This window comes from Giraffa tippelskirchi, chromosome 9, assembly GCF_054371585.1.
Source record: "Giraffa tippelskirchi isolate mGirTip1 chromosome 9, T2T-mGirTip1v1.2.pri, whole genome shotgun sequence".
Taxonomy (NCBI): domain Eukaryota; kingdom Metazoa; phylum Chordata; class Mammalia; order Artiodactyla; family Giraffidae; genus Giraffa; species Giraffa tippelskirchi.
The window spans coordinates 84,290,177-84,317,370 of NC_137283.1; the positions used below are offsets into that span (position 1 = coordinate 84,290,177).

At 40.3% G+C, this 27,194-nt stretch overlaps 1 protein-coding gene across 1 annotated transcript in view; it reads right to left on the reverse strand.

Annotated features, from left to right (window-relative positions):
• The window catches only part of IMPG1 (interphotoreceptor matrix proteoglycan 1), a 160,039-nt gene that overhangs the window by 34,634 nt on the left and 98,211 nt on the right, over window positions 1-27,194 (reverse strand). Inside the window, exons 13-14 of the mRNA XM_081530830.1 lie at window positions 10,390-10,934; window positions 7,203-7,422 (exon numbers count right to left, since the gene is read on the reverse strand). Coding sequence (XP_081386956.1) covers window positions 7,203-7,422; window positions 10,390-10,934 — 765 coding nt within the window. The remainder of the gene's footprint in view (window positions 1-7,202; window positions 7,423-10,389; window positions 10,935-27,194) is intronic.

The window sequence follows — 27,194 nt, forward strand, 5'->3', positions numbered from 1 at the left end:
TGACAACATACAGCTTGTCGTATTCCATTCCCAATTTGGAACCAGTCTGTTGTCCCCTATCTGGTTCTAACTGTTGCTTCTTGACCTACATTCAGATTTCTCAATGGCAGGTAAAATGGTCTGGTATTCCCATCTCTTTAAAAAGTTTCCACAGTTTGTTGTGATTCACACAGTCAAAGGCTTTGGCATAGTCAATAAAGCAGAAGTAGACAGAAGAACTATACAAAAAAGATCTTCATGACCCAGATAACCACGATAGTGCGATCACTCACCTAGAGCCAGACATCCTGGAGTGTGAAGTCAAGTGGGCCATCACTACAAACAAAGCTAGTGGAGGTGATGGAATTAGAATGAGCTATTTCAAATCCTAAAAGTTGATGCTGTGAAAGTGCTGCCCTCAATATGCCAGCAAATTTAGAAAACTCAACAGTGGCTACAAGACTGGAAAAGGTCAGTTTTCATTCCAATCCCAAAGAAAGGCAATACCAAAGAATGTTCCAACTACTGCACATTTGCACTCATCTCACACATTAGTAAAGTAATGCTCAAAATTCTCCAAGCGAGACTTCAACAGTAAGTGAACTGAGACCTTCCAGATATTCAATCTGGATTTAGAAAAGACAGGATCCAGAGATCAAATTACCAACACCTTTTGGATCATAGAAAAAGCAGGAGAAATCAAGAAAAACATCTACTTCTGCTTTATTGACTTGCAAAGCCTAAAATATTAACTATCTGGCATTTTAAGAAACATTTTGCTGACTCCTAAAAGACAGTAACTTGGACTGATTTACCATTTACTATTGATTATGGCATTTTACACCTCTGTAAAGTCAGAAGTTATTGTATAGAAATGGATATGATACAGTGATTGTATTTTCTGTTTTGTATTTAGATTTCATCACTTAATTTTTTTTTTTCTGTTTAAATAAAATTCATTACTATATCCTCTTTAAACTGTATTTGTCATCTAATGCTCAGTGGTAAAGAATCTGCCTGCAATGCACGAGACGTGACCTTGATTCCTGCATTGGGAAGATCTGCTGCAGTGGGATATGGCAACCCAATCCAGTATTCCTGCCTTGGGAATTCCATGGAAAGAGGAGCCTAATAGGGTAAAATCCATGGGACTGCAAGAGTCAGACAAGACTTAGCGACTACGACCACTATCTACCTGATTGACTGGTATGCTATTCACACATGGAGGCTATTCTTTGCTAAGGGCTGTGGGAGGCATGGGTAGTAAAGCTAGCAGCTTCTGGGCTGGGGTACATTGGACTTGAGGTGGGAGATCCACCAGTGTTTTGTAGCCCTAGTTCTAATCCCCTGTTTCTCCCAAGAAAGCAGCAAGAAAAGGACAAAGGGGTAAGACATCCAGTAACTCAATTTTTCTATATTTGACCATCCTGGTTGGAAAAACTTTAAAATGGTAGGATACCTTCTCCATTTTCCAAGGAAAGAGTGTTGAGATTCTTTCCCAGAGACAATAGGTATGCATTCCTGATGTTTGGTATTTCCAGGAGCTGTCCTTTATCTCTTTCAAGATTTCCCCTTTTAATTCTCTTTGAAGGAGAGTTTTCATCAATAAGCTCAAGGAAATACTTGCAAGATCAAGCCTGAATCAGGGAGGCTTCTTGTATTGGCTAAAATGGCCTTTAGGTATTACTTGGGATTTTGATTAGCAGTGTCTTGATCTGTGATCTCCCTTACTATGTGCTGGGGGACGGGCACTGCTAAGAATCAGCCAAGCCTTAGACACCAGAAAAGACTATACTGGCTACAGAGCCAGAGGCTGAGTAAATTGGAATCTGAGTCCTTGTTCTCTAGGAAGCTGAAGTAATTATCTTCACTAGGGGTCCAGGGAGCACAATCAGGTGGTTGCACTGGTTTACTCTACAAGGAAGACATTTTAATCAGCTTGCCTGTCAATCACCATGACAGCTTACACTCAAATATACGACCACAAGCAGAAAATCTGGATCAGCCAGTCATGCTGAAAAACGGAGCAAAATACCTGTCATCTTCTAGATTAAAACAAAATAGGAAGAAAACGATTGAAAATCATGTGCATATTTTCCCTTAATTTGTTTTAAAACTCAGACACCCATTTCTTCTATAATCAAAATACTAATTTTGTGCTTATTTCTCCAAACTAAAATTGTGTAGGAGAACTGATGCTATAAACACTTTACTGTACAATAAGTATACGGGTGTTCTTTTTGTTTGAAGAACAACATTTGACATTTCAAGTTCAAGAAGTTTTATAAAATGAACGAATTCATAGATGTATGAAATTAATGAACTCTGTGCAGAAGCGATGGTTGTGAGTGTTTAGAATTTGGTGCTGTCTCCGCCTGGATTGGAGTGGCTGTGGATAGCGTGAGAATGAACAGTGTGAGAACGAGGGTGGGGGTGTTTGTGAGCTTGTGCCTGGCTGCATCCCACTCTCTCTTGGCTGGCCACTTCCTTCTCCCTGGCAGCCACCACCCTCCAATCCCTGTGCCTCTGCCACCAAAGCTCTGTGGCTGGTGTCCTGCCTCTCCAGCTCTGGTGCTGACAAAGATTTTCTCCTTGATCAGATCCTAACTCAGGCTCCTCTAAAATTTTCAAGCTTGACCTTGACTCTTGGACTTCTGTGTTTGTCTCTTTCTCGTCCAGTTTTAGCAGGAATGATGCTAAGATGGTTTGGCCAGAACCTTGCATCCTCCATGTCTGGTCGTCAGGGTCCTCATTCTCTCCTCCCTCCCAGGTGATGTCTGATCACCCGGGCTTGCCTTCAGCAAGAATTCTTTTAGGTCATTTTAGCCAGAATCTCTTCTTACCCCTGATGTTCCTTCTTAGTAATTTTCCATCCACTGACCCACTCTGCTCTTTGGCTACTAATTCCCACCTGCCCATGCTGTGCTCAGAGCTGGGTCTAATCTCCTCTATTGTGAGACTCCCTACACCCATCAAGATAGTACCCCTGGGATAAAGTCTCCCTTTGCATCTTTAACAAATGTCACTGGTAATTGTTTCTTTAACAGTGCTGGTTGTCTTCATGGAAGCTGTAAGAGCCCGGCCTTCATAGCACCAGCCACCACAGGCCTCTTCATCGCCCGGAACCAGCCAAGAGGACCAGAATTCTCCACATTCATCTCTATTCCCATATTCTCTCTGTAGTATTCAGGCCTCAGGTTTCAATGAAATAGGATTTAAAGGAAAATTCAGTGCTTTTTTCTTTACGGGATCACTCTCTGGCAATTCTCAAACTCACAGAAATTTTCAACTAAGTGTAGCATATCAGAGCTGGCTTAAAACTCAACATTCAAAACACAAAGATCATGGCATCCAGTTCCATCACTTCATGGCAAATAAATGGGGAAAAAATGAAAATAGTGACAGACTTTATTTTGTTGGGCTTCAAAATCACTGCAGATGGTGACTGAAGCCATGAAATTAAAACATGCTTGCTCCTTGGAAGAAAATCTATGACAAATCTAGACAGTATATTAAAAAGCAGAGACATTACTTTGCCAATAAAGGTCCATCTAGTCAAAGCTATGATTTTTCAAATAGTCATGTATGGATGTGAGAGCTGGACCATAAAGAAGACTGAATGCTGAAGAATTGATGCTTTTGAACTGTGGTGTTGGAGAAGACTCTTGAGAGTCCCTTGGACTGCAAGGAGATCCAACCAGTCCATCCTAAAGGAGATCAGTCCTGAATATTCATTGGAAGGACTCATGCTGAATCTGAAGCTCCAATGCTTTGGCCACCTGGTGAGAAGAGCTGAGTCATTGGAAAAGACCCTGATGCTGGGAAAGGCTGAGGGCAGGAAGAGAAGGGGATGACAGAGGATGAGATAGTTGGATGGCATCATTGACTCAATGGACATAAGTTTGAACAGACTCCAGGAGATAGTGAAGGACAGGGAGGCCTGGCGTGCTGCAGTTCATGGGGTCACAAAAAGTCGGACATGGCTGACTGACTGAACAACAAAATAAATTATATCAGAAAGTGCTCTTTGGAAGGTCTTTGAAGGAAAAAGGAATAACTTTGATCCCAGCATTGTTGTAAGGTGACCATCTTTGGCCATTAGGCAAGTTCCTCTGGGCAGAGACTTTCACATGTTTACAGTTTATAACTGTGGTGAATAAATGCTGATTGTTTTGGATTACACGTGTAGAAGATGGTCAAGGTCTAATCAATCTCGTCCAATTGCTGGTTACATGGGTGACTCTTTCCTTTGCTTTCTGTAAAATAACTAAACCTGCGAGGTTATGAGGAAGCCCAGCCTCCTCCCACCTTGTCCAGCTCCTTGTCGAGTGGAAGAAGCACTTTTGGGGGTAGATGGCTCAGTGGCTTCTCACTATAAATAGGATCCCTTCTGCATACTGGATTTATCCACTTTGAACTATGTAGTTCATAAAGTTCTTTGTTATTTATTTTTAACTTTCATAAAATAATTTTCGGCTTTCTAAATCTGCTGTCCTCCAACCCGCTGGTTTAGGCATTACTTATGTCCTGGCTGGCTCACAATAGTCATTCTTGGCAGACCTCGTCCATCTATCCATCTGTCCTTTCATTCATTTATTCTATGAGTCTCCAATGTATCAAAAATTCAGAGCTTCTGAATTCTCCAACTATCTAGCTGGATATAGAGTAAGGTAATGTCCCAGGCTGCCCAATGCTCTCTAGCTTCCTCTGTTGTTATAGCATTAAAGTAATCAGTATAAATTTGGCTTCAATAAGGACCAGGTGGCGCTAGCAGTCAAGAACCTGCCTGCCAGTGCAGAAGACATAAGAGATGCGGGTTCAATGCCCGGGTCAGGAAGATCCCCTGGAGGAGGGCATGGCAACCTACTCCAGTATTCTTGCCTGGAGAATTCCATGCAACCATAGGGTTGCAGAAGAATCGGACATGACTAAAGTGACTTAGCAAGCATGCAGGGACTGAAACCCATGTTAGCACTGTCTCATTTCTCTTGCTCTTGGCTTCTTAGAGGAACGGCTACACAGCAGAACTGGTCATGAGAAATTAATGAAATAATTTCAGTTGATCCTCCACACAAATACCTTGTCATAGTACTTTTCATTGTTCCCACTGCTACCGTCTTCATATCACAAATTATTAGCCCATTTACTAATGACGATGCTACCATATTAACCGCTAACATTTGTTAGTCAACTACAGTGTGTCAAATGTTATGCTAAGTATTGTAAATATAATTTTGATTAATCCTCACAACTGTTACTGTCTCCATTTTTCCAGGTGTGGAGGTGGAGTGTTGCTGTTAGTGACACCAAGCAGGACACTGTGGAGCTCCTGGGTATGGAAGCATTTCTGTGTCCCCTGTATCTTGTTGGTAAGGAACAGATTCCAGCCAGCATAACCTTCCCTGAGTTTCAAAGGGCAGGTTTATAATCAGGGGAGGCAGAGAGTGCTGAGACAAGGGAGGAGCAGTCAGGAAACAACAGTGTAGCCTCGGGGCAGGGCCCTGGCTCCCCCTCAAGGGATACACAGGGCAGTATCTTTGAGCTCTTTTTGAAACTAAAACCCGAAACAAATGGAAGATGTTAGCATTCTTCCTTCCAGAGAAGATCAGAGTATGACAACCTCGAGAAGCTCATCTAGAAAGCATCTGAGGACAGATTAAAGGAACCCCAGAAGCTTATCAGGGGACCTCTTGAAGCCAGAATAAAGGAATGTGGGCTTGGTACAACCCAATCCTTATCAGCAACCCTGTCCTTGAACTATTGCTATAAAACTCCTCACCAAATCCCGACCCCAACCCTGGGTTGGGACACACAGTTTTGAGGCATGCGACTGCTGCGCCCCTCTTTGCAGTAACATTATTCTTTTCTACTTCACCCAAAGTTCTGTCTCTGAGATTTGATTCGGCACCCTTGCACAAAGACTGAGTTTTCAGCATCATCAGCACACAGATTCAGGACCATGGTCCTACAAAGTCATGACTTTCTGCAATGCTCCCTTCCAGCATCACCAGGGCCTCTAATGCATCACCGGCAAATGCATTACCAGCTCCCTGCCCTCCTTCTAAGCGGCGCCCAGTTTTCCCTTGCCTCAACTGGGCTCGTTGCTTGATTTTCTCCTATTGTCGGATGGGTCTCTGTTGTCCATCAGCTCCGAAAGGGAGGAAGGAAGGGAGAGGATTGGGCCCTTGCCTCGCTTGTGCTAAGTTCTCCCTATATATGTTCCTGTTCTCAGTTGACTGGAAAAAATTGGTCTTCTGATTTCAACTGGCAGGGACTCCCTGGAAGTTTTCAGGGGAAGAGGCAGTATCTTACTAGTGTTTAGGAGGTCTTTGATTTCCCAGGGGGTCCAGAGGGTTTGCTTAGCTGCTTGAGTTCAAAGGTAAGTGCTCCGGGGCTCAGCACCTTCAGGACTCTCTGTCTTTTTAATAATCCTGTTTACTAAGGTAGGAGGCAATTTTCCTGCTCAAAGTTCTTCTCTGTCAAAGATAAGTGTCTTCCAACCGAGGATTTTGTTTGCATTTTGCCCAAGGCCTTTCCCTCTGCCTTGGTTGTTAGTCTGGGGAAATCCAGGGAGGATGTTACAGATTCACTTCACTAATTCATGGCCAATTAGGAAGCTTTGTTTTGAACCTGGCTCAAAGGTCGCTTTGCCAGTAGATTTGGATCCTTGCCCCCTTGCACTCTGGGGAATTAAAAAATTTCCTTCAGTTGGTTAGAAAACAGAATTTTGAAGCCAATGGTGGAAACAGTTCCCAATTTGGGCATAGCTTCTTACACTGGTACAATACACTGTGCTTTATTATCAGAACAGATGTTTGCTTTCTATTATGTAGCTTCAGGCTAAGCCCCTGTATCTTTAATTTTTTTTTTTTTCACATCTAACTCTTCTTTGTTTTAACCCGCACACGTGGAAGCTGATCTAGGGTATACAAATAGAAAGGGACAAGAATTTCCTCTTGGGTGATGGTGAAATGGGTTTTTTCCAAGTTGGAGTTTTGGTCTAATGATTATTTTTCTTTCTTGGGACACTGTCTCAGTTTCCTCCTGAATTATGCTATGAAGAGGTGATGACCATAGTTAACCAGGACTGGGAGGTTTCTTAGGTGTTTGCTGTTGGCTGATAAAGTGTTTCTGACTTCTAGAAGGATGTAAATTAGCTGCAAGCTTAAACAAACAAACAAATCCAAAACACTCCCAAGATTTTCTAGGTTGGATTCTTTTACCTGGTTCAACGTCGAGAGAGTAGCTATCTATTTCCAGATCAAGTTGTTGGGCTGCTGTGGAACGAAAATCCTCTAAGACACCTCGCACAGCCTTGGTGAGGTTATATGGCACTGATTTAGCAAACCTCACTTTGCTATTCACAATCACGCTCCCATTTCTGAAGTTAAGTATCTCAAGTTGCTTAAAACCCGTGAGATTGGATCGCAGATATGGAACCAGCTGCAAAAACAAAAGACGGTTTACTCTTAATGGTGTTGTAAGTGCTCAGCTGCTGCTAATTCCATTTATACTCACATTTCATTATATGAGGCATAAATTTCAGTTCCTTTTTTATATATTTGTGTTTGGATTTAATGCAAGACCAGAACACCACTACTTAATGATCTGTTTGCAGTGATTATGTCCCATATTTCCACTTTTCTGTGTATTGAGATGGATGGGCAGTGATTTTCTTCATGATGAATTGTGAGAACAGAGGATTGAAAAAGAAATCCTGGTCAACACTGTCAGCCAAGCAGGGATGCCAGGTTCAGTTATTAAAAAAAAAAAAAAAAAGAAATCCAAGTAAATAAAAACATGTTCCAAACTGAGCAGTAGCGGATTGACCTGTGCCTGGTAAATGGAACATCTGTTTGGAAGCAACCAATTTGAAATGACCTGTTGAAATAAACAACAGCAGAAACATGGGCTCATTGGTCTGTTCAGGGTGTTTCACATCACCACAAATTCCCTGCAGTGGAAACAGTGATGAACTTGGTCATCAGGAGACTAGGTGTCAGTCCTCAGATTGCTGCTAACCAGACGTGTGACTTCATCAATCCACATAACCTGCTAAGTTGTACCTCAGTGCCCTTATTTGAATTGTGAGGGAGAAGAAAAATGTTTCCCTAAGGACCCTTTTCAAGCTAGAATTTAACTGTCTCAAAATGATGCTCCAGGGAATTGTGCTTCACATTCCCACACTGCCTCTTGAGACCCACAACCATCTGGGTTTTTTTGGCCGCGCCCCATGACATGTGGGATCTTGCTGACTAGGGATCTGAACGCTGGAAGCACACAGTCTTAACCACTGAACTGCCAGGGAAGTCCCACAGGTGCCCTGGAGATCACTTTTCAGAAGTGTCTGAAACTCAGTGGTGTCTGCTTTGTTCCTGGCTCTGAAAGTGGGACCTCTCCTTCATGAACTGACACCCACAAACCCAGAGAGGACACAGATACAAACTATAATCTCCCAGGCTTGGCCCAGACCTGCTTTTCCGTTGTCCCCATCTCCATCCCACCAGACTCTGACCCAAACCCACATGTTGGTACCACCTCCAGTAACCGCCCCCTCAAGGTTATTATGAAAATAAAATGAAATTTTATACAGAGTGTGGAATTACTCTCTCCTATTTTCTCCCATGTACTTTTACTAGACTCATTCTTTGTGTCTTAACATTGCTTTGGCCTCTAGTGGGAAATCCCTGTCCTTACCTCGTGTACAGACAACTAGTTGCTCCTTTTCCCCAAATCCATTCTCCTCTTCTTCATGGCCAAGAGGCTGCCTTGCTAGAGACCACATTTCCCACCCTCCTTTGCAGCAAGGTGTGGCCCATGACCAATTCCCACCAATTGGATATGAGTGAAAGAGGTGTGGGCAACTTTGGCATCACTTGCTTAGGAAATTGCTTGCCCTGGGCTTCCTCACTTTCCGCTTCTCACAAGTAGAAACAGAGACGTACCAGTTACCGATCATTCTACATGCAGGGCAGCAAAGGAGACACCAACACGAAGAACAGACTTTCAGACGCAGTGGGAGAAGGACAGTGTCGGATGATTTGAGAGAATAGCATCGAAACATGTACGTTACCATACGCAAAATAGATGACCAGTGCCAGTTTGATGCATGAGGCGGGGCACCCAAAGCAGGTGCTCTGGGACAACCTAGAGGGGTGGTGTGGGAGCAGGGTTCAGGATGAGGGGGACATGTGTGTACCTATGGCTGATTCATGTTGACATATGGGAGAAACCATCACAATATTGCAAAATAAATATCCTCCAATTAAAATAAATAAATAAATACATAAATAAAAGAGATGTTCCAGTGACCCAGCTTTGAATGTGAGAGTGAGGAAACATCCTTGGGGTTGGCAGAGTTACAAGATGGAGGGAATGTGAGTCCCTGGATGACTCCGTAGAGCAGAGTTGTCCCACCCACCAAGTGAAAGAAAATAAACTTATATTCTATTTAAGTTACTGTATTCTTGATCTCTTCATTATGGCAGCCTAGATGTATCCTAGTTAATATACCTGGACTTGGTACCCTGGGATTCTGTTCATTGAGGTTGTCCCAACATCAACTCACCTCACTTGGGGGAGGTGGGTATAGCACAAAGTCTTATTTAAAGTTCCCTTGAAGAATTGGTTTTAATTTGCATAATGATTTAACTTACATGGAGCTTAAAAATATTTTTTTCTTATTTTCAGAAATTCTGTAATCTTTGTGATGGGCACTGTGTACTTGAATTTAATTATCCATGCCTGTGAGAGGTTCATAGTTTAACAGTTTTCACTGTGTATGTATTTCTACAAAAGTACATGAAGAAACAAAATAAACATGATTTTGGGGGGTGTTTCATAATTATAGTTATATGCTTTTTAATGATGATCTCACTTTCTTTGTTAGTGGTCGGGATGCTGAGCCGTTTTGTCATTTTATCTTTTTGTTGGTTTGTTTTACAAGAACATAAAGGGAACTAAAAAAAAAAAAAAAAAGGATTTCTTACACCTGAACACTTGACTTCATCTCTTCTGAACTTTTCTAGCCTAGAACTCTTTTGTCAGATGGCTGGAAAACAGAATGAACTTAGGAAAAGTCTGCTCATATTATTTATAAATTCCAAGTTCAGTTCTTGAGTGGTTATGTATTATTCTCAGGAAAACGAAATCTAGAGGAACTATAATGAAAATGTCTTAGAAATAAGTTTGTACCCAGATAGCCGAGTGGCTGCCTCGTGTGTCTACCATAGAACTCCTGCCTGTTGGATCCAAATCCATCTCAACACTCTAGCTGAATGCTGCCAGCAACAGGTATCTCAGAAGCTTGTCTCTTCCAAATCTGCATTGCTCAACACACAGCGGTGATTACATTATGAAGTAACAACAAAAAGGAAAAGACATACAGAGTTGTAAGTGGTGTCCACTCACCAGTTGTGTGAATCGCTGCTCCAGAGCTTGATATTCGAGTGAGCTCTTGTTAAAGAGGTCAGTGGAGAAGGGCATGTTGGCCACACGCAGACTGAAGAACACCACTAGCTCTCGGCCCCTGGCGGCGACAGTCATGGCACTGGTGGTGATGTAGTGCAAACCTGGGTCAGGAGTGATGTTCTCCAGGAAATAATCCAGGCTAGAAACATGCCCACTGAATCCTGGGACCTCAGAGGAGGCAGGAGTGTTAGTGAGATCCATTGCATCTAAGTTTTCCATTGTATCTTGGCTGCTGGTACTCAACCGGTCTTCTGAAGATGTAGGCAAGTGTGAAATTTTCGGAACCAATGGGCTGATGGTAGAATAGTCACCAGTGGGGACAATAAGCCGTGGGATTAGTACTGTCTGGTCAATGGGCACTGTGTCTGTGGCACTTTGATCAGCCTGAGAAAAGATGCTTGATACAGTATAAAAAGGTAGAGTTTCTGATAGGGAAGTAGAGGTCACAGCAGGTGGAGACCAAGGACTGTCCGTGGGTGAAGCTCCTGAGAACAATTCATTATGTCCAAGCATCCCCACAAAGAATAGAAAGCAAAAAAGAAAATCCAAAGTTAAAATTAATTTTGGAAAAGATAGCATTTGAATTAACTATTTTAATATCATATTTGGTTTTACTTATTTTTTAATTTCTTAGGTTTTTTTTCTTAGATTTAATTTCTTAGATTTTTTCCCCAGTTTTACTGAGATATAATTGACATACCTCACTGTATATAAATTTAAGATGTATAGCATAATGGTTTGACTTACATATACAGTGAAGTAATTACCATGTTTAATATCGTATTTCAAAAACAAGTTGGTACAGAAAGGGCAAGCAGCCCTATATCCCGCTTAGGGAGACAGAGGCTAGGTCTCCATAACCATTTTATTCAGGTCCAATACTTGTGGGTATGTGAGTCTAAAAGAGCACCAGTTGCCTAGAATTTTAGGAATTACTACCCAGTGAGACACAGCACACGTAGGGACCAGGTGGTAAAAAGTGACGAGGTCAGGAGGTGGTACAAACCACAGATGGCTTTGGGATAGACTTGGATCCCACACACCTATCTGGAGCTCTCAGCCAATTAGTTGGGCACTTTTGGCCTGAAAATTTTGTTCACTTTTCAATCATGCAAGCCTGAATTTTATGCAATTGGATTTTTGGGGGATCACAATTATCACATTTTGGTAGTTTTACCAATCAAAATTTAAATCATGCTTTTCCAAAATTGGATAATCTAACTGAACAACTTGCCTGTTTGCAAAATAATGTTGAAAGTGTGAAGGTGTGGGTTACACACAAATAATTTGAACGTTGCATTGGCCATGCAAGTAAATATTTGATACTATTTAAAGGTTTTTTCATTCCTACATGATTATATCTTGATAATACTACGACTTTGCATTGCTTTCTTGAGTAAGTACATATTGAACTACTGAAGTCCACTCCCTTTTTGGTGCAAAATTAAAATCAATAAGTATTTATGAACTAAGAGAGTGGTTATATGAAGCTTTCAGATAAAGAGATTGGTGGGTTATTAAAATATTCCAATAAACCTAAATTTCACAGCCACTGACAATATTTAAGGCATTAGGTAGATCAAAACAGGGAGCTTTCTGTGATTACTTTGGTGGCATTTTGGCAAATATGTGGGAAAGCTGTGCTCAAATTCAAATGCTAAGCATGATGAATGGACTGTCTGGAGGCAGATATAATCTTTAGACTCTCAGTCAGCTAATTTACTAGAGTGCAATCACCCAAACTGAAATTTCAAGTGATAAACAGCTCTGAAAGGTGAAATCATATTACTTTTATTAGTTTCTTAAAATAAAAACTGTCTATGGTGAATTGTAAGCAGATTTCAAAGAACTTCCCCCTTTCTTTCCCCCTTGGAGGATGCCTAGGTTTGTCTACTATCAGAATGATGTTTCCTAACATCTAAGATCTTTCTGGACATACACTTGTAGTTTTAGTCACATCTTCATTGCCTAAATGTTTGCCTCCTCCCAAAATTTATGTTACAGTCATCATCTCCAGTGTGACAGTATTTGGAGGAACAATCTTTGGGAGGTAATTAAATCACGAGGATGGAGCCCTCATGAATGGGCTTAGTGCCCTTATAAATAAGAAGAGACATGAAAGATGATCTCTCTCTGCCATGTGCAGATACAGCAAGAAGGCATCTGTGTGTTAACTGGAAAAAAGACCCTCACCAGCAACTGGATCGGCCAGCAATTTGATTTTGGGCATTGCAGCCTACAGAACTGTGAGGAATAAATTTCTGTCATTTAAGCCACCCAGACTATGATATTTTGCTGTATAATAGCAGCCCGAGCTGTCTAGAACACCCTTGGAAGGATCTGGGATGAGGGAATTGAAGGTTTTGAGTACTATCAGTGGTTTGATTTGACCTCTCGGTGTTGTGGGGAAATGCATTTGAGTTCATGCTCCTAGGATGTGACCTCAGCACCCTTCCATATGACCAGGGCCAGGGAAGAAGACCAGTGACATAAGTCTTCATTCTTCTCTGGGTCAGCATCTCACTACTCACACCTTTTTCACTATACAGACTTCAGTCGGATTAAAACAGTCTGCAGCATTATGTTACCAGCCAACAAAAATTAATTTCGTTTTCCCTTTGTAGCATCTTAACATTAATCATTCACATTCACAATAAACCCAACCAAGTTTATTTCACTGATAGAACAGTTGGCTATTTAAATGTACATTATTAGGTGAAAGACAGGATTCCTGCTGGAATATACTTTCATTAAATCATCATTTGTTTACCGGAAATTTAAACTAAACTGGTTATCTTGTATTTTTCTTTGCTGAATTTAGTATCGCTATCTAAGTGTGATTTTAAAAGACTCCTTATACTCTCTCAGCTTAATATTGAAACCAGTAAGGCTATAGTCAGACACTGACAGAGACTGAACTGTGTTTGAGCATCTCCTGTGGAGGCACGGGTCAGCAGTGGCCTGCCGCAGGGGCAGGGGCTCTGGATGCAGCAGACTTGGGTATGACATAAGCCCTCTTGGAGGAGGTGGCCATTAACCTCACCATAGAGCTGCCAGAACTTATACGGGACTGGGAAATAGACTCTTGGAGGACACAAACAGAACTCTGTGTGCACCAGGACCCAGAAGAAAGGAGCAGTGACCCCACAAGAGACTACCCAGACTTGCCCGTGAGTGTCCAGGAGTCTCTAGCAGAGGTGTGGGTCGGTGGTGGCCTGCTGCAGGGTTGGGGACAGTGAGTGTAGCAGTATATGCACGGGACTTTTTGAAGGAGGTCACCATTATCTTCATTACCTCCACTGTAGTTTGGCCCTAGGTAAATAGCAAGGAGGGAACACAGCTCCACCCATCAACAGGAATTGGATTAAAGATTTACTGAGCATGGCCCCACCCATCAAAACAAGACCCAGTTTCCCCCTCAGTCAGTCTCTCCCATCAGGAAGCTTCCATAAGCCTCTTATTCTTCTCCATCAGAGGGGAGACAGATAAAAACCACAATCACAGAAAACTAACCAATCTGAGCACATGGACCACAGCCCTGTCTAACTCAATGAAACTGTGAGCCATGCCGTGTAGGGCCACCCAAGACGGACGGGTCATGGTGGAGAGTTCTGGCAAAATGTGATCACCTGGAGAACAGAATGGCAAACCACTTCAGTATTCTTGCCTTGAGACCCCATGAAACGTATGAAAAGGCAAAAAGATAGGACACTGAAAGTTGAACTCCCCAGGTTGGTAGGTGCCCAATATGTTACTGGATATGAGTGGAGAAATAACTCCAGAAAGAATGAAGAGACAGAGCCAAAGCAAAAACAGCACCCAGTTGTGGATGTGACTGGTGATAGAATCAAAGTCTGATGCTATAAAGAGCAATATTGCATAGGAAACTGGAATGTTAGGTCCCTGAATCAGGGCAAATTGGAAGTGGTCAAACAGGAGATGGCAAGAGTGAACGTCGACATTTTAGGAATCAGCAAACTAAAATAGACTGAAATGGGAGAATTTAACTCAGATGACCGTGATATCTACTACTGTGGGCAAGAATCCCTTAGAAGAAATGGAGTAGCCATCATAGTCAATGAAAGAGTCTGAAATGCAGTGGATGCAATCTCAAAATGACAGAATGATCTCTGTTCGTTTCCAATGCAAACCATTCAATATCACAATAATCCAAGTCTATGCTCTGACCAGCAATGCTGAAGAAGCTGAAGTTGAACAGTTCTATGAAGACCTACAAGACCTGCTAGAACTAACACCCAAAATAGACGTGCTTTTCATTACAGGGGATTGGAATGCAAAAGTAGGAAGTCAAGAAACACCTGGAGTAACAGGCAAATTTGTCCTTAGAGTACAGAATGAAGCAGGGCATAGGTTAATAGAGTTTTGCCAAGAGAACGCACTGGTCATAGCAAACATCCTCTTCCAACAAGACGAGAGAAGACTCTACACGTGGACATCACCAGATGATCGACACTGAAATCAGATTGATTATATCCTTTGCAGCCAAAGATGGAGAAGCTCTATACAGTCAGCAAAAAGAAGACCAGGAGCTGACTTGGATCATGAACTCCTTATTTCCAAATTCAGACTTAAATTGAAGAAAGTAGGGAAAACCACTAGACCATTCAGGTATGACCTAAATTAAATCCCTTACAATTATACAGTGGAAGTGACAAAGAGATTCAAGGGGTTAGATCTGATAGACAGAGTGCCTGATGAACTATAGATGGAGGTTTGTGACATAGTATAGGAGACAGGGTTCAAGACTATCCCCAACGAAAAGAAATGCAAAAAAGCAAAATGGCTGTCTTAGGAGGCCTTACAAATAGCTGTGAAAAGAAGAGAAGCAAAAAGCAAAGGAGAAAAGGAAAGATATACCCATTTGAAGGCAGAGTTCCAAGGAATATCAAGGAGAGATAAGAAAGCCTTCCTCAGTGATCAATGCAAAGAAATAGAGGAAAATAATGCAATGGGAAGGACTAGCAATCTCTTCAAGAAAATTAGAGATTCAAAGGGAACTTTTCATGCAAAGATGGGCTCAATAAAGGACAGAAATGGTATGGACCTAACAGAAGCAGAAGATATTAAGAAGAGATGGCAAGAATACACAGAAGAACTGTACAAAAAAGATCTTCACCACCCAGATAATCACAATGGTGTGATCACTCACCTAGAACCAGACATCCTGGAGTGTAAAGTCAAGGGGTCCTTGAGAAGCATCACTACGAACAAAGCTAGTGAAGGTAATGGAATTCCAGTTGAGCTATTTCAAATTCTAAAAGATGATGCTGTGAAAATGCTGCACTCAATATGCCAGCAAATTTGAAAAACTCAGCAGTGGTCACAGGACTAGAAAAGGTCAGTTTTCACTCCAATCCCAAGAAAGGCAATGCCAAAGAATGCTGAAACTACCGCACAATTGCACTCATCTCACATGCTGGTAAAGTAATGCTCAAAATTCTCGAAGCCAGGCTTCAACAGTACGTGAACCATGAACTTCCAGATGTTCAAGTTGGTTTTAGAAAAGGCAGAGGAATCAGAGATCAAATTGCCAACATCTGCTGGATTATCACAAAAACAAGAGAGTTCCAGAAAAACATCTACTTCTGCTTTATTGACTATGCCAAAGCCTTCGACTGTGTGGATCACCACAAACTGTGGAAAATTCTTAAAGTGATGGGAATACCAGACAACCTGACCTGCCTCCTGAGAAATCTGTATGCAGGTCAGGAAGCAACAGTTAGAACTGGACATGGAACAACAGACTGGTTCCAGATAGGAAAAGGAGTATGTCAAGGCTGTATATTGTCACCCTGCTTATTTAACTTATATGCAGAGTACATCATGAGAATGCTGGGCTGGATGAAGCTAAAGCTGGAATCAAGATTGCTGGGAGAAATACCAATAACCTCAGATATGCAGATGACACCACCCTTATGACAGAAAGTGAAGAAGAACTAAAGAGCCTCTTGATGAAAGTGAAAGAGGAGAGTGAAAAAGTTGGCTTAAAGCTCAACATTCAGAAAACTAAGATCATGGCATCTGGTCCCATCACTTCATGGCAAATAGATGGGGCAACAATGGAAACAGTGACAGACTATTTTTTTGAGCTCCAAAATCACTATAGATGGTGGCTGCAGCTATGAAATTAAAAGATGCTTACTCCTTGGAAGAAAAGTTATGACCAACCTAGACAGCATATTAAAAAGCAGAGACATTACTTTGCCAACAAGGTCTGTCTACTCAAAGCTATGTTTTTTCCAGTAGTCATGTGTGGATGTCAGAGTTGGATTATAAAGAAAGCTGAGCACCAAAGAATTGATGCTTTTGAACTGTGGTGTTGGAGAAGACTCTTGAGAGTCCCTTGGACTCCAAGGAGATCCAACCAGTCCATCCTAAAGGTGATCAGTCCTGAATATTCATTGGAAGGACTGATATTGAAGCTGAAACTCCAATACTTTGGCCATCAGATGCGAAGAACTGACTCATTTGAAAAGATGCTGATGCTGGGAAAGATTGAGGGCAGGATAAGGGGATGACAGAGGATGAGATGGTTGGATGGCATCACTGACTCAATGGACATGAGTTTGAGTAAGCTCCGGGAGTTGGTGATGGATAGGGAGGTCTGGTGTGCTGCAGTCCATCGTGTCGCGAAGAGTCGGACACGACTGAGAGCCCGAACTGACTGACCGAAGGCTATAGTCAATTCTTTCAAAATAAAGCTTTCTTCCAAACCTTACCACCATTTATAAATGTATTTTAAATAATTATATTTTCATCAGATTCTTATGCAAAACACATGGCAACAACAAAAAGCCATTCTGATCTTGAAGTTTATACACTGCAGTGGAGAAGGCAAGCACAAAAAGCCAAGGCCATTTATTTCATCATGAGGGATGCAAAACAGATCCAGAACAACTTGACTTTTTAGGTATCACGTCAAAGAACATTAAGCAAGTTAAAAAAAAGAAAAACAAAAACAAAGAAAACGTTAAATTCCAGGAAAACAGAAAGTAAACAAACATATTTAGGGCAAATAGGTCTGCTGTGACTACATAATGTAAATACTGAATATTGATTCAATAATAGTTGTTACCATACTGAGAGGGAAGGGTGTTGTAGAAACTCAAATTCCTAATTGCAGTAATAGGAAGTCAATAAATAATATATGAAACAGATGACTCAAAAGATATATATTATTTAGAAATAAGGCAAGAATAAATGCCAGAAAAAGAGTGGAGTTAAAAGGGAGTACTTTTGGTAAGTGGGCCTGCACAGAAGGGAAGTGTGAGGTAGCAAAATGCCATATTTGTCAGAATACTTTAATATGATTTGGCTTTAGAAAAAGTTAAACTTTTTATTTTGAGACAACTGAATATTCAAATGCAGTTCTAAGAACAGTAGAGAGGGGCATCAGTGAAAATGGCAGAGGAAAAAACTCCAAAAGTGAAGTTGTCCTTCACGTTTGAAAGTTACAGGTAGCAAGTAGTTGTGATACAATAAATAAGAAATACATATTTGTCTCAGCCTCCAGTTCCTGACACAGAGCTCCTAAATTTCTGAACCTTGGGCAGCAGCAGCTGGAAAAGTCTGTAGTCAAACCTGTTTCAGGGAGGAAATGGGAGCCATGCATGTTGGCCTGATTCCCCTGAGCTAAATCCAGGGTGATGATCACAGGAAGCGCTTGGTGTTCGTTTAAAACTGCTTCTTGCGTTTTCCGTGGTTCTGGGGGACTTGTGAATGATGAATGCCATTGGCTGTCAGAGCTGGATGACTTGGGAGCCAGTTCCTCCCATGGCAGCCGAAGAAACTGGGAAAGCTCAGTTAATAACTTGTTGATCAGAAGTAGAAGTGACAGCCCGGCACTCTGGTATCTAGGGTAGGGGGCAGTCTTGAGGGTCTGAGCTCTTTATCTGTGGGCTCTGCACCAGCTCCAGGCGTTTAGTGTCCTGAATGAGTTGTAGGACACCCAGCTGATGTCTGGAAAGTTAAGCATTGGTTGATGTAGGAAAACCCCCTACACATTTGATTTTAGAAGTGCTGTGAATAGAAAAACAGTTCGTATAGTAGCCAAACCCTCAGGAACTTTGATTCCCAGAGCCCTCCTCGAAGCAGTTACCTGATGATACATTCCAGCCAACTAAAAGATAAATCAAAACAGAGAACTCAGGAATACAGAAGCTGTGATAAAAGGTTTGAGTGATAGAAGGTTTCTTCTTCTGTGATAGAAGGTTTGAGATTGAACCTTCAATTCATTCAAATGTGGAAATCTGTCCAAGAAGCCACAGGAGTTGTAGCAGCAGAATCAATTTTAAATTTATAAACCTTGACAATGTATAATACCCACCTTATTCTCGAAACTTGGGATACGGGGGAGTGAAGACGGCTGGAATGTGAGTGTTTGATAATCCTGCCTTTTATAACAATACATCAAAGTGCTGTTTAATGTTGGTACATAGACAGTGAATGTGATAATGTCTCAAATTAATATTTTAAGTATCTTTTTTAGCCTTTAGGAATCTTTTAATAATGAGTATCTCATAAAGTAAGGAAATATTTATCTGAAATTCAGCAATTTCTTAAGTTTTATCTGTTTCATTTTCTTATATTAAAGTCAAATAAAATTAAATGCAGTCCATTTTGTTTGAATAGCATTCCAGAAACATTTCATATTTGTAAAAGCACTTAAGTTAGCCTATCTTTTAAAGTGTATTGAGAGATAGCTGGAAAAACAGATCTAGCATTTAAATATTTGTGAGCAGCACAGTTTTAATATTATTTTATTTTCTCTTTTTGGTAATTTTCTTCATCCTTTAACTCTTTAAATAGTGAGCATGCATCATTTAAAAATATCTTTTAAAGTCTATTGTTTAGTCTCTTTACATAAATGTATGTAATTTTTTTTTGGTGAAGCTTGAGGTCACTGAAATCTCAAATATCTTTTTGTGCACTGTGAAATGTATAAATACACATTACATAAATAAATATTTACAGAAATATACAGTTTTAAAAGTGTTTCCTGTAGATGTTATTTTAGATTTTGTAAACTTCAGATAAAAAAAAATAGCTCTTTGGTTAACTGAGGTAAATGTAAAATTTCACATGTGCCTACTTATTAAGTAAAAATCTTATACAGAGAGTCACCACAGAAGTAAAAATATTTTACTACCGAATCTTTATTACTATTAACATTAAAATAACATTTCAATTAAAACTGAAATTGTTAAGAAATTTAATTCTTACACCTTGGAGGACCTCGTTGTACCTTATTACTATTTTAGTTAGATGTTTCTATGGGGTTATGGCCTCAGAATCTAGTCTTAGACTCTTGAGAGGCAGGGGAAGGGATAGATTGGGAGTCTGGGGTTAGTAGATGCAAATTATTATATATAGAAAGGATAAACAATAAGGTCCTATGTATAGCACAGAGAATTATATTCAATATCTTATGATAAACCATAATGGAAAATAATATAAAAAGAATTTATATATACATATATACACTCATTTTATATATATATATATATATATATACACACACACACATTATATATATATATATAACTGAATCACTTTGCTGCACAGCATAAATTAACCCTATATTGTGAATTAACTATACTTCAATAAAATAAATTAAAAAAAGAATATTGAGAGACAGGACTGAGGATGAAATGGGAGGAAACTAATATTTATGTGACACTTGTAATGTTCTAAGTACTGGAATATTATAAAAAAACTTCATTTACTTTAAGGCATTTTATAAATTTCCACAGGATTTTACACTTTGCACTCACTACTTGATGTCTTTGAAATATCTAATTATGTCTTCTTAAGTGATTAAAGTGAGTAATTACAAGAAGCGATTCAAGGCTATGAAGATGAGGGTCCTCTGACCAGAGGTCATCATCAGAATGAACTATGGATGTCAGTGTATTTTAACAAATCATCAAGCAAGGCACAGTTTTTTCAACTTTAGTTTGTTACAGTTTTCCCTCATTAAACAAAAATGCCTAATTGTGATATCTTATTACATCTAAACCCTGCCTCATATAATATAAATACTACAGAGCTCTGAGTCACACCTGACTACTTCCTCTCTTCCTTGTAGCATAATTTCTAATAGCTTTCAATTTAGACACTTAGAATCAGCCCTCTAGGAGGAAATTATGAGTGTGGCTTGGAAAAAGAGAACAACGAACCCTGGTTTGTTGATGACAATAAAATTCCACTGAAGAAGTGAATATTTTGGGCTAAATGAAGTAATTGCGACAGTATTGTGGTAGTGATTGAGGATGAAATGGGAGGAAACTAATATTTATTAGTTTCAATCACATGGTCATAGTTGGTTTTAAATGGCTTCTGAATCATTTATTCCAAGATTTTTGAAAAGGTGTTTTTCCAGCTTTGATTTGCAAAGTGAAATAATCAATATATTTTCTTTCTACTAATAATTTCACATGTGCCTGAGGGAATAGTAAAGATTACTATTACATAAAATGTTCATTTGAGACTGTGGAAAGCCCACAACACATTACCCAATATGGTAGCCTCTCATGGGGTTACTGATGAAACTACCTCCTGTTATTAAGATCCCTATAGATTCCCCTTCCACACTGCAGAGGGCTGACTTCCATAGAATGCTATGGAAATGGTGATGCAAGACCCTAAGTTTAGGTCGTAAAAGATATGACTTCTTCCACTTTGCTCTCTTGGATGAATTGTTTTGAGGGAAATCAGTTGTCATGTTGTGAGAACACTCAAGTGGCCATGTGGAGAGGCTTGTATGAGGAACAACGGAGACCTTCTTGTGGGCAATTTGCAAGATTCTGAGTATGTCATCTTGGAAGCAGATTCATTAGCCCCATCCAAGCCTTAAGATTATCACCTCAGTTGACATCTTGGCTGCAACCTCGTGAATGACTCTGAGCCTGAACCACTCTGCTAAATTATTACATAGATTTCGAACCTACAGAAACTGGGAGTGACAATAAATGCTCATTGTTGCTTTCAGCCACCAGATTGTAGAGTCATTTTCTATTGCAGCAACAGATAGCCAATCCACACAGAACCCTGTAAGGACCTGGCATTGTAGGATTTTAGTCTCTCACTTAGCTTTTATCAGAATACCACAAAGGATCTGGCTTTGGTTTAGGATATTCCCTTTTTTTTAATGAAAATTTAAAAAAAAATTTAATCTTTTTATTGAAGTATAGTTGATTTACAATGCTGTGTTAATTTTTCAGGTGTAGAGCAAATAATTCAGTTATACATATTATATATATATATATATATATATATAAAATATATATATTATGGGCTTGAACTGAAGAGCCTCTTGATGCACTCAGAAAACTAAGATCATGGCATTCAGTCCCATCACTTCATGGCAAATAGATGGGGAAACTGTGGAAACAGTGGCTGACTTTATTTTTCTGGGCTCCAAAATCACTGCAGATGGTGATTGCAGCTATGCAATTAAAAGACGCTTACTCCTTGGAAGGAAAGTTATGACCAACATAGACAGCATATTAAAAAGCAGAGACATTACTTGCCAACAAAGGTCCGTCTAGTCAAGGCTATGGTTTTTCCAGTAGTCATGTATGGATGAGAGAGCTGGACCATAAAGAAGGCTGAGCGCCGAAGAATTGATGCTTTTGAACTGTGGTGTTGGGGAAGACTCTTGAGAGTCCCTTGGACTGCAAGGAGATCCAACCAGTCCATCCCAAAGGAAATCAGTCCCGAATATTCATTGGAAGGACTGATGTGGAAGCTGAAACTCCAATACTTTGGCCACCTGATGCAAAGAGGTGACTCATTGGAAAAGACCCTGATGCTGGGAAAGATTGAGGGCAGGAGGAGAAGGGGATGACAGAGGATGAGATGGTTGGATGGCATCACTGACTCAATGGACACGGGTTTGGGTGGACTCTGGGAGTTGGTGATGGACAGGGAGGCCTGGCATGCTGTGGTTCGTGGGGTCGCAAAGTCAGACACGACTGAGCGATTGAAATGAACTGAACTGAACTGGTGGCTCAGATGGTAAAGAATCTGCCTGCAATGTGGGAGATCTGGATTCAATCCCTGGGTTGGGAAGATCCCCTGGAGGAGGGCATGGCAACCCACTCCAATATTCTTGTCTGGAGAATCCCATGGACAGAGGAACCTGGTGGGCTGCAGTCCATGAGGTCACAAAGAATCGGACATGACTGAGCGACTAAGCATCCACACACACACACACACACACACACACATAAACATTTAAATTCTTATATATATCCTTTTCAGATTCTTTTCTCTTATAGGTTATTATAGAATATTGAGTTGAGTTCCCTCTGCAATATAGCAGGTCCTTGTTGGTTATATATTTTATATACAATAGTGTGTGTATCTTAATCCAAAACTTAATTTATCCCTCCCACTGCCTTCTCCTTTGGTAACCATACATTTGTTTTCTATTTCTGTGGACCTATTTCTGTTTTATAAATACATTCATTTGCATTATTTTTTAAGATATGATATATAAGTGACATCATTTGGTATTTGTCTTCTCTGCTTGACTTACTTCACTTAAGTATGACAATCTCTAGGTCCTCCACATTTCTACAAATGGCATTATTTCATTCTTTTTTTTATGGCTGAGTAATATTTCATTATATATATGTATTTATGTAAATACATATACCATATCTTTCTTCTTTTACAGGAATATGTCATAATCTACATAATAAATGCTGAAAGGCTTTATCAAGATTCTAATCTGCAATGGAGACATTAGATGACAACCTATTTACAGGAAGCTTTTAGAACAGGCTGTGTGTTTGTGTTTATGGTGGGAAGAAGGGGAGGACTGAGCAGAAGGAAGGACAGATAGACAGACACATCTTGTGTGTTCAGGAATGTGGTTTCCGTCCTCAGTGTTGCTGCTCTGACCTAACTTACCTAATCTAGGTTACTACAGACAACCTCCATGCCGGGTGCCCCCAAGCCAACCAACTCAGTATCCCTTTTCCTAAACATATTTTGCAGTGCTCACCGCATGATCCTGAAATGAGCTTCATCAAGAATATAATCAAGCACACACACACTTTCAAAAAATCAATGCATGGTTCAAACTGTAATATAAACAAGAGGGAGGGGGGATAGTTAGGGAGTTTGGGATTGACATGTACACACTGATATATTTTAAATGGATAACCAAAAAGGACGTACTGTATAGCACAGGGAACTCTGCTTAATATTATGGAGCTATCTAAATAGGAAACAACTTGAAAAAGAACAGATACATGTGTTTGTATAACTGAATCACTTTGCTGTACACCTGAAAATAATACAACATTGTTAATCAACTATACTCCAATATAAAATAAAAAGTTAAAAATGTAATATAAAAGATAAATAAAAAATAATTTACAATAGTATAATATGTAATTCAAAAGGCATTACAGCACCACAAAACATAATAAACTAGTCAGATTCAATATGTACTTACATGTAAACATCCATAAACCTCACTTCTATAAACATCTATAATCACCAGGATCTTCCCTGGTGGCTCAGACAGTAAAGAATCAGTCTGCAATGCAAGAGACCTGGGTTTGACCCCTGGGTCAGGAAGATTCCCCTGGAGAAGGGAATGGCAACCCACTCCAGTATTCTTGCCTGGAGAATTCTGTGGACAGAGGAGCCTGGTGGGCTGTGATCCATGGGGTCGCAAAGAGTTGGACATGACTGAGCATCTGACAGTTATCGCTTTCCTAAACATCACTATGAATTCTATAGCTATGGTGGCAGATTCAGACATTGTATTGGACACAAACACAATGATCACCACTGTTGTATGAGTGGTACATGGTTTTCTGAATTGGTGGCTAACACTCATAAAGTTCCCTATACATATTAGTTGAATTTGCAGAAAACTTCAGGTTAAATTAAATTTTGCAAAATGTATTTTGCAAATTATATTAAAAAAGTGTCAGGAAAAAGTGTGAAGGACTTTAGTGTCTTATCTAGAGCACTTTCTGGGTTTTCTGATCTATGGGAGTCCATTTATTTATTTATTTATTTATTTTGTAAAATAACTTTATGTATTTATTTATGTATTTTTGGCTGTGCTGGTTCTTCATTGCTCTGCAGGCTTTTCTCTAGTTTCGGAGATCCGGGGCTACCCTATAGTTGCAATGTGGGGGCTCCTTGTTGCAATGGTTTCTCCTGTTGCAGCTTCCAGGCTCTAGAGCACAGGCTTAATAATTGTGATGCAAGGGCTTAGTTGTTTTGAGCCATGTGGGATCTTCCCGGAACCAGGGGTTGAGCAGGCATTGGCAGGCGGATTCTCTACCACTGAGCCACCAGGGAAGCCCCATGCCATTTATTAGTTATGCAATCTTTTAGTTGTAGTATACCTAGAGTAATGCAAATTACTCTTGTTCATGAAAGACAAAGGGTTTTCATCAGGGGGAATATAATTGACTATTTCCATGTGGATATTGACCAATTTTGTATATACTTGTAAATATATTTCCTCATTTTTAAATTGCTGGTTGTGTGTTGCTTGAATTCTCCTTCAAGCTGCTCATCTTACTTGTTGCCTCATTATTAATAGTTAATTTGTAACATACAAAATCTTTGTCTTGTTTATTTTATACATGAGAGTAATGAGTAATGGAAGGTTTTAATAAAGTTTTACATTAACCTGGGGCTTCCCTGGTGGCTTAGTGGAAAAGAATCTGCCTTCTAATGCAGGAGATGTGGGTTTGATTCCTGGGTTGGGAAGATCTCCTGGAGCGGAAATGGCAACCCATTCTAGTATTCTTGATTGGGAAATCCCATGGGCAGAGGAGCCTAGTGGACTACAGTCCGTGGGGTTGCAAAGAGTTGGACACAACTTAGCAACTAAGCAATAATAACAACTTTAACAGGAGTCAAGGTGTAGGCTTAGAAATTTATAGTTTTTTCTCCTCATATTCATGAATACCTGGAGATGGAATATTTGAATATTTGATTCAGTTCTGCTTTTACTCCAATCAATCATTTGTTTAACAAATATTTATTGCATATTGAGTTGTGGCCAGACATGGTCTTAATTTTTGGTTACATGGTATGTACCAGACACAGATCTTTTATTTTTTAGAGTTTTAAACTTGTTTTTTCTGTTGAAGTACAGTTGATATACAATGTTGTGCTAATTTCTGCTGTACAGCAAAATGACTCAGTTATATATATATGTATATATATACACACATTCTTTTTTATATTCCTTTTCAGTATGGCTTATCCCAGGATACTTAATATAATTCCATCTGCTATAGAGTAGGACCTTGTCGTTTATCCATTCTATATATAATAGTTTACATCTACTAACCCCAAGTGTGGATGTGACAGTTGGGCTGTGAAGAAAGCTAAGTGCTGAAGAATTGGTGCTTTTGAGCTCTGGTATTGGAGAAGACTCTTGAGAGTCCCTTGGACTGCAAGGAGATCCAACCAATCCATCCTAAAGGAGATCAGTCCTGAGTGTTCATTGGAGGGACTGATGTTGAAGCTGAAACTCCAATACTTTGGCCACCTCATGCGAAGAGTTGACTCATTGGAAAAGACCCTGATGCTGGGAAGGATTGGGGGCAGGAAGAGAAGGGGACGACAGAGGATGAGTTGGCTGGATGGTATCACCGACTAGATGGACATGGGTTTGGGTAAACTCTGGGAGCTGGTGATGGACAGGGAGGCCTGGCATGCTGCAGTTCATGGGGTCACAAAGAGTCAGACACAACTGAGTGACTGAACTGCACTGAACTGAACTAACCCCAAAGTCCCAGTCCATTTCTCCCTCTAGGCACAATTCTAAGTATTTTACATACTAACTAAATCTTGATAAGAACCTCATGAAATAAGCACTGTTATGACCATTTCACAGATGGAAAACTGAGGCACAGAGATCAGTTAAAGGACTTGTCCAAGGCTGCTAGTGGTTAGTTCAGTTCAGTTCAGTCACTCAGTTGTGTCCGACTCTTTGTGACCCCATGGACTGCAGCATGCCAGGCCTCCCTGTCCATTGCCAACTCCCGGAGTTTACTCAAACTCATGTCCATTGAGTCAGTGATGCCATCCAACCATCTCATCCTCTGTCGTCCCCTTCTCCTCCTGCCTTCAATCCTTCCCAGCATCAGGGTCTTTTCAAATGAGTCAGTTAGTGGTTAACTGGAGTTATGCACACAGTCACACTCCAGAACACTCCTCACTGCACTGCTGACACTAGAGTGATGAATATGACAGGCCTAGCCCTTGTTTCCAGGGAACTTTCCATCTTCAAGCAGCAACTGTACAATCATAAGTATGCCAAGTGCCGCCAAAGGGTTCACCCGGGGTGCTTTGGAAGACATAAAAGGAAGGCCTAACTCTCACTAGCTGTTGGGTCTGTGTTTGCAAAATGAGGCTGATACGACCTGCCCTGCTGGCTTTAGGGATGTGTTGAGAAGCAAAGCCAAACACAAGAAAGCAAAACTGAGCAAGTGCAATTCTTTGAACCACAAACTGTGATCATTTATAGAAACCAAACTCATGTACCCTGGAGACACAAGTCTGGCTTTAGGAGAGAGTCTCTTCAGAGAACAGCCTTAAGCAATTTTCATTGTGTACTACTAAGATCAAAGCGAGTCATTTTTTAAAAATAATGCAAACATTTTAGTGCAGGTTTGGAAGAAGATTGTTTACCTCACAAAGATTTCCATAGGAATATCATCAAAACACTGAAG